The sequence below is a fragment of the Nothobranchius furzeri genome, chromosome 4 (assembly GCF_043380555.1).
Source record: "Nothobranchius furzeri strain GRZ-AD chromosome 4, NfurGRZ-RIMD1, whole genome shotgun sequence".
Taxonomy (NCBI): Eukaryota; Metazoa; Chordata; class Actinopteri; order Cyprinodontiformes; family Nothobranchiidae; genus Nothobranchius; species Nothobranchius furzeri.
Window position 1 is genome coordinate 82,735,941 of NC_091744.1, and position 15,433 is coordinate 82,751,373.

Sequence of the window (15,433 nt, forward strand, 5' to 3'; positions counted from 1 at the left end):
TTATTTTAATATAACTTTTTATATTACAATTCTCATTTTAGCTCTTGATTTTATGTTTTAACCTTAATTTAACCTTTTTCCAGTGCTTCCTCTGTGGGAGCCCTCTGCCCCGGCAGCGGTGGTCGGCTGTGGTGGCCTGGGTGCTTTCCAGGTGTGCCTAGGTGGAGGTGGGGGGTCTCTGCCCTCCCTGCCCTGGGCGCCTTGTGTCAGTGCCTCGGCTGCTGCTGTGGATCTGCTGCTGCCGGGGCGGATGGCTCCCCTGATGGTGTTTCCTTATTCTTATCTTAGCTGGTCTGGCTCATCTGATCTCAGTCAATCGTGTTTTTTACCATGGGGAAGGGGGCATGTATGTGTGTGCGTGTGTGCCGGATGATGAGTGTTGTGAAGGGGTTTTTATTGTCTGACTGTTTTTAAAATTCTGGGGATGGGAGGGAATGTGGGTATGCGGGGCCTTTTTAATTTGTGAAGCACTTTGAGTTGCATGTATTGTAGGATAAAGTGCTATATCAATAAAAGTTGATTGATTGATCGATTGAACGATATATTTTCCATAACTGCATGATGGAAAAATAAGTATATGTTACCGTAATTGCAGCAAGGAGAGTGCAGGTTCAAATCCTGGTTAGGCCTTTCTGTGTGTAGTTTGCATGTGTGGGTTTTCTCTCACAGACCAAAAACACGCATGTTAGTTTAATCTGTAAGTCAGAGAGGATAAACTCGTCTGTAAAAAGCATGGAAACAAAAACTAGTTACACCTGCAGTTCTTAGATCATCCTCCAGATGGCAGAATACACACACACACACACACACACACACACACAGTTGGAACCACCAAGTCCTATCTTGATGTTATCTTTCAGAAAATAAGAAAATAATCGGCAAATAAGTCTTCAATTTTTGTTCTGTTTTAAAATATTATTGTGCATCAGTGTGCAGTGCATCTGCCACTAAAAGCCACGTTTATATTTATTATTGTTAATTTATCAATTAATCAAGGAACATAATTATTCAAATGTTCTCAAAGTATCAAAACTTGATATTTCAATTGAGTGTAGTGGGATTTTTTATTAAGGTAAATATATAAACAAAGACTTTCTTGGTAAATGTTGCTATAAACATCAAACTCCAGCAAAGATAAATAAAATAAAGCAATTTTTTTATGGCTTTGAAATAGTAAAAGAATCAGTGTTTTTTAACTCTTGAGTACGTCCGCGTGATCTGGCCCCAGATTAGAGAGGAATCGTTTCTGCTACAAGTGTAATGACATTTTAGTCGTGTTATACACGTTCGTTTAATTTCAATCTTACTTCATTATTAGCATTATTTTTACAATCAAACAAGCTTAAAACAGAACGAACTAATTGGTTGCTAAAGTCACAGTATCTGGTGCAGGTGAGCGTTAATCTGAGGAATGTGGGCTCAGACTGGGCTTTAAGATTACACAAAAATGTGCTGGAGGATTTGAAGTCAGACATTTAGCAGCAGAGATGTTTATAAACAGATTGTTTATAAATGTTATAATATAGTTAAATAATGTTGGATAATATTGACACGTTTTTTAAAAATGGCACAAATCTGGAGGATCCAACATCTGAGAGTAAATCTGTGCGTGAGGACGAGAAGCGTTGCAGGCGGTTATTGTGTGACCATGCTGGAACAGTCGACTCCCCCAGGAGAAGCTGCTGAAATCCAATAAAGGTGAAGGTCATTTCCCAGCCAGACTGGTTCAGCCCGACTCAGCAGAAACTTTTAAGCCTCCAGCTTGATGAATAGAGGAAATGGATATCCTGTGTTCTTTCTTCTGTAGATTTAGTTTTGGACAATGATGGAAATCACAGGGAAAGTTCACTCTTTTTAATTCAAGCAGAATTTGGTGTAATTAGATCTCCGTTTAGCCCGAACTGGGACCAGTTAGAGGTTCTGGCCTGTTCCTCCTGCTGTGGAGAGGAGCTGGGGGCGGGCCAGGACATTCCGAGAGTGACTTTCTGTACAGCCAGCCCACTTCACTCTTATTTAGTTATTTCCTTTATGAAAGAAAGAAAAAACGTTTGAGAACCAGGAGGAAGTTCTGTTGCTTATGTTTGATTCGGTTCCTTCTGAGAGCTCGGAGAAGACGGATTAAGTGAGAGTAGTTCATAGAGTTGGTTTTAGTAAAGCTGATTTAGTTTATTTTAAAATGGACTGTGTCAAAGTGCAGGAAGGGTGCAAAAGTAGGTTTTCTTCTGCTCTCTTTACTTATAAAGTCTGACTTTTCCCGCTGATTCTTCCTCTGCTCGTCTCCAGTGCATCCCATGTGGCAGGAGCCCCTCGCTGTTCCGGGAGGGGATCGGCAGTCTCCCGTGGACATCGCTGTGAAGAAGAGTGTCTTTGATGCGGAGCTGAAGCCGCTGGTGACCAGCTACGACCCTCACACTTGCCAGCAGATCTGGAACAACGGTTACTCCTTTCTGGTGGAGTACGACGACACCAAGGACAAGAACAGTGAGTTATTGTTAAACATTCAAAGCCATCTGGTAGAAGTCGGCTCACAGAAACCTTGAAGTGACTTTTTTCTTCTTCCTTGCTGCAAAGTGCTGGACTGAAGTTAGTTTCCCCTTTAAATCGTGGCCGTGTCGAAGGGAAAATCTCAGCAGGGAGAATGCATGGTTTGATCTACATAAGAGGCTTATGTCCTCCTCCACGACCCCCTTGAAGAGCCCTCTGTCCAGGAATCAGTGCAGCTCTGAACGCCACGTGGACTCTTGACTATCATGTGACTGTGTGTGTGTGTGTGTGTTGTACTCTACATGGTCAGCACAAACTCTTTTGAATTGTTGCTAGTTTAGGTGTAATTACTGGTTTTACCCAGAGCAGCAGAACTCTAAATTTAAGGCTTATATGTGAGAAACGATGACCTCCAACTGAAAGCAGCTAAAAATACCAGCTCTGGAGCTCAGACTGGGCTCCTATGTTAAAGGAATCAAACAGAGCAGTTATTACGGTGATGCTGTGTAACAGGAGACATTTGGGTTGTTTGCGCTGCTCAAATGTCCAAACGAGTCGCTCCACCTTTATGATTTTATTCCAGAGCAAACTGTTCCTCAACAGAAACACTGAATAATTGATCCTGGGAGTGTCCGTGTTTAACCGAGTTCTGAATGAGTCAGCATGTGATGTCATGATTCTCATGCTCTGTGTCTCGCTGCTGCAGCGCTGACAGGAGGCCCCCTGCAGGACCAATTCAGGCTGTGTCAGTTCCACTTCCACTGGGGTGAGACCAACGAGTGGGGGTCGGAGCACACCGTGGACCGACGACTGTTCCCTGCAGAGGTACTTCCTCAGTCCCAAAACCTGCACGTCCTTGCATAATAGCCAGGAAGCTAATGTCATTCCTTCGGGATGCAAATAACAGAAATCTGATCCCCACATTTTTCTCAGAAACGCCTTGTATTTGTGTCTGTGAAGGTTCTCAGTCATCCAGGTCATTGTAGTCTAAGGAGCTCTGAAAGAAAAGCATCTGGACTTCTTTGAGTTGCTTGAAGACGTTTCACCTCTCATCCGAGAGGCTTCTTCAGTTCTAATGTCAAATGGTGGAGAGTCCCAGCCTGGCAAGCTAGACTTGATATGCTCCATTGACGGCTCTCGGTTGTGGGGCGGGTTCTACCGTTGTCTTTCAAATGATCTCCGCATTCCACTGGACAATGAATGTGACATACTCTTGTTTCACTCTGTTGCATCATCCCACCCACCAGGCATGTAGAGAGCCCTAATTGGCCCACAAAGCAGATAAAGCTCTGTGATTTGTTCACTAAGCAGATAGAGCACTATGATTGGCCCACCATTATGGGCCAATCACAGCTCTTTATGTGTTTGAAACCCCTCTAGAGAGCTGTGATTGGCTAGCCAGAGTCCTGGTAGGAGCTGCTGAGGTTCCAATGGAGCATGCCTAGACCAAACTTTGCAAAGCAAGAATTTGGTCTAGTTCACTAGGCTAGGAGAGTCCCAGATTCAAACCCAGTGGGAACAAAGAAAATACCTCCTGATGATCTTCTACATAAACACATGAGCCAAGATGTGAGGGTGGGTGTGGGTCCTATTCAGCCAGAGTTTCGGGTGAGCTCATTGTGAAGCCTGGCCCCACCCTATCATGGGAATTCCTGAGGTCAGATGGCCCAGGATATGCGTGGGCGTTGAGGCATCTGGGAAGGGATCTCAAAACTGGATTATAGATGGCAGACAGTTGGTGTCGTAAACCACCGCCTCTGTTCAAAGATGGTTGCTCACAGTGGACATAAATGGCTTCCTTTACTCCTCTTTCAAACCATCTGTCCTCTCTGTCCAAAATGTGAACGTTGGCATCCTCGAAAGAGTGACCTTTGTCCTTTAGATGCAAATGAACTGCTGAGTCCTGTCCCGTGGAGGTGGCTCTTCTATGCTGTGCCATGCGCTTGTGAAGTGGCTGTTTGGTTTCTCCGATGTAGAGGTCTGGCCATTCCTCGCTGCACTGTACAGCATACACCACATTGTTCAGTTTGTGTTTAGGAGTTTTGTCTTTCGGGTGAACCAGTTTCTGTCTTGAGTGTGTTGCTGGGCCTGAAGTACACTGGTATGTTGTGTTTGGAGAAAACCCTCCTGAGTTTCTCTGATACACCGGCTACATAGGGGATGACGAGGTTGTTGCGTCTGTCTTTCTTATCCTCCCTCGCTGGTGTCTGGTCTTCTTTTCTGTGCATCTTTGCTGACTTTATAAACGCCCAATTAGGATAGCCACATGTTTTAAGTGATTCCTTTATATGTGTGTGTTCCTTCTTTTTCCCTTCCGGCTTAGAGGGAACATGTTCTGCCCGGTGGTGTAGGGTCTTGATTACTCCAAGTTTGTGTTCCAGAGGGTGATGTGAGTCGAAGAGGAGGTACTGGTCCACCATTTGACATTAGAACTGAAGAAGCCTCTCAGATGAGATGTGAAACGTCTTCAAGCAACTCAAAGAAGTCCAGACGCTTTTCTTTCTAAGCTCCTTAGACCGCCTTGTATTTGTGACTTGCTGGTGACTTCATGGGCCTGATGGGAATCTTCTTCCTCACAGTGATGACGCTTTTTCATTGCCAGGCCAAGTGCAAAATAAAAATTCAGTTCAGATGCATCACATGCACAATTTGGTGCAAGACCTCACGCGATCCAGTTAAACTGCTGACATCAATTATCTGAGTCGGATCACTTTTAGTTGTTTAGTTGTTTTAGGCAGCCTCTAGACTGAAGTCATCCTAGAGGCTGCCTCTCGGATGAGAGGTGAAACGTCTTCAAGCAACTCAAAGAAGTCCAGACGCTTTTCTTTCAAAGCCCATTAGACTTAAATTTTCTGCCTAAAACTGTCAGTGTTGTGCTGTTGTCAGGTAAAAACTGCACTATATTTGAATTTAAATCTGCCATCGCTATTGGCTAAGAGGTACCCTAGGACGTTAGCTGGTACCGTATGATGTCACAATGTCGTTGTGTGTGTGTGAACGGCTCTGCCCTCTCGGTCTGCTAGGCAACAGCATTTGTTGCATTTTTCAAACAGGAAGTGGGAGTGGAGTAAGAATCTGGTAGGGGTAAATTATATGTTTTCATACTAATATCATTGATTACATTTTTAAATAAAGCCCTAATGTGTAAAAAAAATCCTAGTTTCACATTTAGGTCTCAAAAATTCCAGGAACGGCTAAATTAAATGGAAATGCACATATTCTGATGTTGAGGGCCGATACTGATTTCTACCCTGCTGATACTGGTCTTTTCTTATTCATCCTCAAGTTCTCCAATTAACAAATAATTATTTTATTAGTTACTTAAAAATTGGGATTCTCGAGGTGAAAATTTCCAGATGCGAAGTCTCGTCTCGTCTCGTCTCGTCTTCCTCCGCTTATCCGGGTCCGGGTCGCGGGGGCAGCATCCCAACTAGGGAGCTCCAGGCCGTCCTCTCCCCGACCTTGTCCACCAGCTCCTCCGGCAGGACCCCAAGGCGTTCCCGGACCAGATTGGAGATGTAACCTCTCCAACGTGTCCTGGGTCGACCCGGGGGCCTTCTGCCGGCAGGACATGCCCGAAACACCTCCCCGGGGAGGCGTCCAGGAGGCATCCTGACCAGATGCCCAAACCACCTCAACTGGCTCCTTTCGATCCGGAGGAGCAGCGGTTCTACTCCGAGTCCCTCCCGAATGTCCGAGCTCCTCACCCTATCTCTAAGGCTGAGCCCGGCCACCCTACGGAGGAAACTCATTTCGGCCGTTTGTATCCGCGTTCTCGTTCTTTCGGTCATTACCCAAAGCTCATGACCATAGGTGAGGATTGGGACGTAGATCGACCGGTAAATCGAGAGCCTGGCTTTCTGGCTCAGCTCCCTCTTCCCCACGACAGATCGGCTCAGCGTCCGCATCACTGCAGATGCCGAACCAATCCACCTGTAGATCTCCCAATCCCTCCTACCCTCACTCGTGAACAAGACCCCGAGATACTTAAACTCCTCCACTTGAGGTAGGACCTCTCCCCCGACCCGGAGGTGGCAAGCCACCCTTTTCCGGTCGAGAACCATGGTCTCAGATTTGGAGGTGCTTATCCTCATCCCAGCCGCTTCACATTCGGCCACGAACCTACCCAGCAAGAGCTGAAGGTCAGAGCTGGATGAAGCTAGGAGGACCACATCATCCGCAAAAAGCAGAGACGAGATTCTCCTGCCACCAAACTCGACACACTCCACACCACGGCTGCATCTAGAAATTCTGTCCATAAAAGTGATGAACAGAACCGGTGACAAAGGGCAGCCCTGGCAGAGTCCAACCCTCACTGGGAACAGGTCCGACTTACTACCGGCTATGCGGACCAAACTCACGCTCCTCTGGTAAAGGGACTGAATGGCCCTTAACAGAAAGCCACCCACCCCATACTCCTGGAGCGTCCCCCACAGGGTGCCCCTGGGGACACGGTCATAAGCCTTCTCCAAATCCACAAAACACATGTGGATTGGTTGGGCAAACTCCCATGCCCCCTCCATCACCCTTGCAAGTGTATAGAGCTGGTCCACAGTTCCACGGCCAGGACGAAAACCACATTGCTCCTCCTCTATCTGAGATTCAACTATCGATCGGACCCTCCTCTCCAGTACCTTGGAGTAGACCTTTCCAGGGAGGCTGAGGAGTGTGATCCCCCTATAGTTGGAACACACCCTCAGGTCACCCTTCTTAAAGATGGGGACCACCACCCCGGTCTGCCACTCCCTAGGAACTGCCCCCGATGACCACGTAATGTTGTAGAGACGTGTCAACCATGACAGCCCTACAACATCCATAGCCTTGAGATACCCAGGACGAACCTCATCCGCCCCCGGGGCTCCGCCGCTGTGTAGTTGTTTGACTACCTCAGCAACTTCTGCCCCCGAGATCGGACAGTCCATCCCCAGGCCTCCCAGCTCTGGTTCCTCCTCGGAATGCGCATTGGTGGGATTGAGGAGCTCCTCAAAGTATTCCTTCCACCGTCCGACTATAGCCTCAGTTGACGTCAGCAGCTCCCCATCCCCACTGTAAACAGTGTGAGCGAGTTGCTGCCTTCCTCTCCTGAGGCGCCGGACAGTTTGCCAGAACCTCTTTGGAGCCGATCAATAGTCTTTCTCCATGGCCTCACCAAACTCCTCCCACGCCCGAGATTTTGCCTCGGCAACTGCCACTGCTGCACCCTGCTTGGCTATCCGGTACCTGTCTGCTGCCTCCGGAGACCCACTGACCAGCCACGCCCTGTAGGCCTCCTTCTTCAGCTTGACGGCTCCCCGAACCTCTGGTGTCCACCAGCGGGTACGGGGGTTGCCACCACGACTGGCACCGGCCACCTTACGACCACAGCTAGCAACAGCCGCCTCGACAATCGCAGAGTGGAACAAGGCCCACTCGGACTCAATGTCCCCCACTGCTCTCGGGACGTGGTCAAAGCTCTGCCGGAGGTGGGAGTTGAAGACCATCTTGACAGGTTCTTCTGCCAGGCGTTCCCAGCAGACCCTCACTATGCGTTTGGGTCTGCCAGGTCTACGCGGCATGTTCCCTTGCCATCTGACCCAACTCACCACCAGGTGGTGATCAGTTGACAGCTCCGCCCCTCTCTTCACTCGGGTGTCCAAAACATACGGCCGCAGGTCAGATGATACGACTACAAAATCTATCATCGACCTGTGACCTAGGCTGCCCTGGTACCAAGTGTACCGGTGGGCATCCTTATGTTCGAACATGGTGTTCGTTATGGCCAAACTGCGGCTTGCACAGAAGTCCAATAACAAAACACCGCTCGAGTTCAGATTAGGTGGGCCGTTCCTCCCAATCACACCCCTCCAGGTCAAGCTGTCATTGCCCACGTGAGCATTGAAGTCCCCCAGCAGGACAATGGAGTCCCCTGATGGAGCACTATCTAGCACTCGTCCCAGGGACTCCAAAAAGGGTGGGTACTCTGAACTGATATTTGGCCCATAAGCACAAACAACAGTCAGGACCCGTTCCCTGACCCGAAGGCGCAAGGAAGCTACCCTCTTGTCCCCCGGGGTAAACCCCAACACACAGGCAGAGAGTCTCGGGGCTAACAAAAAGCCAACCCCAGCCCTCCGCCTCTCACCCGGAGCAACTCCAGCAAAGTAGAGTGTCCAACCCCTCTCCAGGTCTCGGGTTCCAGAGCCAATGCAATGTGTCGAGGTGAGTCCGACTATATCTAGCCGGTACCGCTCAACCTCTGCCACAAGCTCCGGCTCCTTCCCCGCCAGCGAGGTGACGTTCCATGTCCCAAAAACTAGTTTTCTTGTCCGGGTTTGGACCGCCAAGGCTCCCGCCTTGGTCTGCCACCCGATTCACATTGCACCGGACCCTTCATGTTCCTCCTGCGGGTGGTGGGTCCACAGTTGGACGAGCCCATGTATCCGGTTCGGGCTGGGCCTGGCCGGGCCCCATGGGCGAAAGCCCGGCCACCAGGCGCTCGCTCACGGGCCCCAACCCCAGGCCTGGCTCCAGGGTGGGACCCCGGTAACCCTCCGGGCCGGGTACTCCGACTCTTCGTTTCAACCGCCATGAAAGATCCTTCGAACCGTTCTTTGTCTCACCCTTCACCTAAGACCAATTTGTCATGGGAGACCCTACCAGGGGCACTAAGTGCCCCAGACAACATAGCTCCTAGGATCATTAGGGCACTCAAACTCCTCCACCACGATAAGGTGACGGTTCAAGGAGGAGAGATGCGAAGTCTGTTCATGCTAATTTAAATTAGCGATGGGAAATTCGCAATGGAGTAAAATGTTTTTTTTTTTTTCTTGCTGCTTAGTAATGATGCATTCAGGGACCAAAACAATAAACATCTAATTTGACCAGTCAGGTTGATCTTGCTGAACATCGGTTGAGTCCAGCTGATTTCTGTTTAATTTCTGATAAAAAGTTTGGTTCTGCGCGTTGCATGACTCAGTGTACCGACACAAACATGGCGGCTACGCAGCAGACTCTCTGCTGAGATTAGCAGAAACAGGACACTGAAAGCCTCACAGATGAAAAACAAAATGCTTTCATATTTTGCCTTTTTAGATTAAATGTAGTTGTTTTTAAATGAGAAGCGTTGAAGAATCTCCTGAGTTTATTGAAGTTGGTTTAATAAAAGAGGAGGACTTGGAAACAGAGGAGCATTGGTTAAATATTTACTCGGGTTTCATTTCTGCTTCTGCTCAAGGCGAATCGCTTTGACGAACGTGACGCCATAAAACTTCCAGGATTTTGAAGGGGGTACTGTGCAACTTTGTCCGATTTTTAAATCATTCTTTTGAGCCAGTATGTGCTAAAATGATCCTGTTATGAAATGTCACTCAGATCCCCACCAGACCACACTCTGTGGCCAGAATACTGCATTTGCAACTTCAGAGTGGCCTTTAAGTCTGAAGTTGCTTACATACCTGGCACTGCAGTCTGCTTCCAGCACGTTTCCTGCATGTTTCAGGTTATGAACACAGCTGATTTGTTTAGTTTAGTGATGAATCAATTCTGTAGACACTAATCAAGGCTGAGGAGACATTTCAGCTGTTAGGTTAATGGACACTGGGGGGGGGGGGGGGGGGGGGTGCCAAAATCAAACGAATCTGCCAAGTACGCCTTTAATTTGTTTCCTTTGTTGTTGTTAATCTGACATCAAGGTGTGTTTTCCATCACATCCAGTCCAGTCAGTTGTCCTTCCGGCAGCAGTTTGTTTGCAGAATTGACTCCTTTTACCTCATTTCTAGTCTTTCTGTGTTCTCGTCTGACATATTTTACTGCAGGGTGTCCGCGGGGTTTTAAAAAGTATTAAAAAGTGATAAATAAAAATAGTCAAATTTAAGGCCATTAAAAGTGTTAAATTTGGTCTCAGGGGTATTATTTTTTCCAAGTTAGGTATTATTTTTTTCAGACTGTGGTTGGGACAATTATTACATTAACTGATGGACTTGTAAATAAATAGTTTATAAATAAGGTAGAAATAAGTTCCTCACGCTGATAACTAATAACTAACCTCTCTGAGGACACGGTGCTAGTGCACTCTCCTACAGCACCTTGACATGACTCAATAAATGTTATGCAACATTTTGTGAACATTAATTTATTTGCATTTATTTGTTATAAATGCCACTGTATAATTCTTGCTGTCAGTATTTGCAAGATATTGGTATTTGGGTCTGTACGGGTTAGACTTAAATGAGTTAAACCAAGGTCTACAGCCCTTGGGTTATAAACTATGAGCTATAAGTATATTGGTCTTTTTATACTGGGAATCAGGAGTTATTTTAGTGATCATCTTGTTTCTTGTTTATTTTTGCCCTGATTGTGCCCTGAGCAGTTTTATGACTGAATAAAAATAAAAAAATAAAAATCTACATAAATTGAAAAATCGTCTTAAATAATCGAGATCTCAATTTCAGTCACAATAATCGTGATTATTGTTTTTGCCATAATTGAGCAGCCCTACTTTAGCATATCCGGTCACATAATGATGACGTCATATTCAGTGGTCGTTCTGCATCATTTCAAGCCCCGTGGTCAACTGTCTGAACCGCTGAAAAGAAGTGCCTGGCACATTTTCTAAGTAAAATAAATATGCGCAATACGTTGTCAACATCAGTGAGTCTCTAAGTCTATTCTTTTTGTATGTTATATATGTTAAAATATGTGTAAATAGGTCGCTGATTAACCCTTTTTAATTTAGTGTTGTGATGGTTTTAAAAAAATTCTGAAGGTAGTAAAAAAAAGTATTAAAAAGTAGTAAATTTTACTTAAGGATTGCTGTATATACCCTGTACTGGTTCCAGTCATGTCTGTGATATAAATCTACCTACGAGTCTAAATCAAGTCCCTCCTGGATCTTAAAGCTCAGATTTCTGTTGACTTTCAGCTCCATTTGGTCCACTGGAACGCTGACAAGTACAGCCTGTTTGAGGAGGCGGTGATGGAGGACAACGGCCTGGCCGTTATTGGAGTCTTTCTGAAGGTACGCGTGCGTCCTGCTCACCGTCACAATAACATGATGAATACAGTCTGACTAGGGTTGTCACGGTTTGAAAATCTAACCTCACAGTTACTGGGACCAAAATTATCACAGTTTTCGGTACTATTGCAGTATTTTTTTAAACGTGTTACATTTTCAGGAAACTAAATAAACCCTGTATATCAGAAAAATATTGTCCTCAGTTTGTGTCTAAATTTTGCCTAAAATTTGTTGTTTTGTGATTATGTTGTTTATTTGTTTACGTCAGGGGTGCCCAATCTTGGTCCTCGAGGGCCGGTATCCAGCTTGTTTTAGTTTTAACTCTCCTTCAACACACCTGATTTCAATCAGCAGGTGATTAACAAAACTTCTGCAGAGCCTGATGAGTTGCTGCACAGGTGATTCAACCAGTTAATCAAGTGTGTTAGAGCAGAAAAACCACAAAACCTGCTGGATACTGGCCCTCCAGGACCAGGATTGGGCACCCCTGGTGTACATTTTTCCACTTTAGTCTTTAAAATACCAATATTTGCCCATAACTTCTTATTTTTTGTGTTTGATGTCATCATTTTAAAAATATTAGATCAGATGATACTCAGTACTCAAGTAGCCTTCTAATCAGATACTTTTTTTTACCCTTACTTGAGTAATAAACCCTATATCAGGAAAATATTGTCCTCGGTTTGTGTCCTTCCAGTGAGCTTTGCAGATGTGGGAAAATGTCATCAGGCAGTAATCGTTGTTAAATTCATAATTATTCTCGGAGAGAGACCAACTCTATCTACCTCTGGGAGCCCCGTAATGCATAGCGTCATTTCAACATGGAGGTGTCCACGACACGGTTTATATGCAGGTAGCGGCGCTGCGGCTGCTTCATATAGCGACTCGTTGCATTCTCCCTCAACCCAAATCCTCGGATCACGCATTTTAGCTAAAACGCTAACGTTAGCTTGCCTTGCGTTGACTGTAGAGTTGTGGGTGATGGTCACGCAGATGTGTCATGAGATTTGAAGCGTTGCTGCCTTTCACAGACACTTTTTCTGCACGTGCTGCAAACAGGATAGCCGTCTTCTATCAACTGTCCCTCGGCATTCTTCAGATATCCAAAAGATGCCCGTACTTCCCACTTTGTCTTCTTTGAGGGATAATAAATGTCCTGAGTGCTGCCGTCTCCTCCTTTGGCCATTATTTCAGCTTTAGCTTCAAGAAAGTTTTGGTTGTAAACAACAAAGTGCGCATGTGCCGCCAGCAACTTCAGCAGGTGATACGGTGGCTGGTGAGGGTCACCGCGCCTACACCGCAGCCACGGTAATCCACCGAGATAATATATATTTTTAAAAACAAGACGGTTATTATTATTGTCAACTTTTTTACCTGGGTTTACCGCTACACCGGTTACCGTGACAACCCTAAGTCTGATGTATCTCAATCAAGATCACTGTCTTTCAGTTTGTTGCTAAACTGCTTGTGTCAGATTGTGCCGTCTACACCACAAGCTATCATCTGATTATGAAATTTAATCCAGATTACTGTCTAATCCCTGTGCAGGTGGGAAAGAGACACGAGGGGCTGCAGAAGCTGGTAGACGCGCTGCCGACAATCAGACACAAGGTGAGCTGCCTGTACACAGATTGGCTGCATACATCAGGGATTAATATCCTGCCTTTAATCCAGATCGTGCTTTGATGATTTGAGAGCATTAATTGTTGTTTTCACGCTCCGATATAATTCTGCAACCTCAAAACACTCAAAAAGTCCCTTAAATATGTTTTACTTGCTCTTTACCATCTTTAGAAAACTAGAATAAACTCAGACATTAACTTATTCACTGCCAGCCGTTTCCTGATCAGAAAGCCCTTCTCTGCCAGCGTTTTTCAGCGTTTTCACAGTTTTTTTTTTAAGATTGACAGAACGTTGCGCGCTAGGATGATGTCGACACCAAAACAAAGTGGAGACTCACCTCTTACATCAGGAAGAATCCGCGTGTTCCGAGCGTTATCCGTTCTTTCATAATCTGTTGTTGAATTGTGATCGGCAGCTTTTCCGGTTCACGCCTCACTTTCTTTACAGCAGCGGCCCAAAAACGATCTCCTAACACATGGATGTTCTGCTTCCTGGTCACGTGATGTGACGTACGCAGATGAAGAGCGGCTTTAGAGCTGAGATGTTTGTTCTCACGGTGCAGGGGCTCGTTCCGACGCCCACACAGTAAAAAACAAATGCAAATGAGTCGTCATTGGCAGTTGATGAGTTAAGCTAAAATTAGCTGTTTGTAGATTATGTACTCCACACTCCAAACACTAACTGATCATTTGAAATCCTAAGAAACTGTACACAAAATTTTATTTTTTTACTCAAATTATTTAACAACAAGATCGTCTTAGTTTAACTTCTGCTATAAAAGCTGGTGGCTCAAAGCGTTCCCTAAAGGAATGACTGGACTTTAATTAACAATCTTTATGCCACATTTTCCTACTGGTGGGAATTTTACAGGAGTGGCGCCCTCTGCTGGCCGTTGAGCTCCATCAGAGGCTCTTAGGGTAAGGATTTAAAACTTGTGGAAACTCCAGCCGACAAGTGCAGCGACCCTACATGTTTTAGATGTTTCTCTGCTCCAATGCTTGATTTAAATCGATGGTTTATCATCAGACTTCCACAGAACTTCAGGAGCTGCAGATTCACCCACCAAAGCAGCTGAGATGGAGCAGAGAAATGATTAAAACTCGTGAAACAGGATTTTCAAATCAAATCAAAGATACTTTATTAATACCAGAGGGAAATTTTTTGACACTTGAAAAGCTTCTATATTCTGATTTATTCCATAATCCCTGATTCAGCTGATCAGGTAGATTTGTTCAGCTTCTAGCTTACAATCAAACATTAGAAGTAGCACTAAATCATTCATTCCCCCTCAGAAGAACTGATCTGGGTCCAGCACCGTCCCCTGGGAAGATACAGTCACATAAAACCACTCTGGATCCAGGTGTCTGGAGGGATTTCCTGATTCTGTTGGATCTCCTTTTTCCCAGAATTCAAACCTCAGATAACAAACTTTGTTCTCTTCTTTGGTCCTCCTGTCCTCTGTGGATCAGTCGCTACATTTACTGGTTCTCATGTGTGGGAACACTGGTGTCTTTGTTCTGCAGGACAGCATTGTGGAGTTTAACCGGTTTGATCCCAGCTGTCTGTTACCTGGCAACATCAACGACTACTGGACATACCACGGCTCTCTGACCACGCCCCCTCTGACTGAATCCGTCACCTGGATCATCATGAAGCAGCACATAGAAGTTAGCCATGACCAGGTGTGTGACGTGTTGTTTTGGTCTGACCCCGTCATTCAGTTAGAAGCAAAACAATAACTGTTGATTGTTCCATGGTGGCCCTCTGCTGCCCTCGTGTGGCCAAAAGAAAAGACTACAGCTTTGAAAAAACTATTTTGATTAAAATGCTTTTTAACGGAAAAGGGGAACCCCCCCCCCCCACTCCTAACAGAGTTGTAATAATGAAAAGCAAAACAGTCACAAAAATAAGAGGATTAAATAAATCTGAAATAACACGACAACATTGTTAACTCAGTCACTGCCAGTTACAAAGTCGTCATTTGGAATATTTGAAAATAAAAAATGTCATTTATATGGAAAGGAAAGGTTTACATTTATTTTCCACACAGATTAAATTTTCTCACAAAGAACCGAAGTTGCTCCACAGGAGAGATCAGACCTTCGACGGCTGTAGGAACTCATCAGCTGGCTGCGGGACTGTTGCTAAAATAGTTATAAAAGGGTCTCTGGCTCATTTCTACGATCATTTTAATACTAAAATAACCAAATTGGAGCAGGAACAGCTGTTATCAGGTGTCTGAAGCTGATAGAGACCCGTGTAGGTTGATGATAACGCAGACGCAGTGTGACACTCTCTCTCTCTCTCTCTCTCTCTCTCCTCCTCTCTCCTCTA

At 45.6% G+C, this 15,433-nt stretch overlaps 1 protein-coding gene and 1 long non-coding RNA gene across 2 annotated transcripts in view; one reads left to right on the top strand and one right to left on the bottom strand.

Moving 5' to 3' along the window:
- Positions 1-423, bottom strand: part of LOC107389183 (uncharacterized) — a 13,198-nt gene extending 12,775 nt beyond the window's left edge. The window contains exon 1 of the long non-coding RNA XR_008559585.2: positions 74-423. This is a non-coding gene — a long non-coding RNA (uncharacterized lncRNA). The remainder of the gene's footprint in view (positions 1-73) is intronic.
- Positions 1-15,433, top strand: part of ca5a (carbonic anhydrase Va) — a gene marked incomplete in the record, with an annotated part of 18,947 nt that overhangs the window by 1,422 nt on the left and 2,092 nt on the right. Inside the window, 5 exon segments of the mRNA XM_070550516.1 lie at positions 2,284-2,481; positions 3,191-3,309; positions 11,384-11,479; positions 13,025-13,087; positions 14,623-14,781. Coding sequence (XP_070406617.1) covers positions 2,284-2,481; positions 3,191-3,309; positions 11,384-11,479; positions 13,025-13,087; positions 14,623-14,781 — 635 coding nt within the window.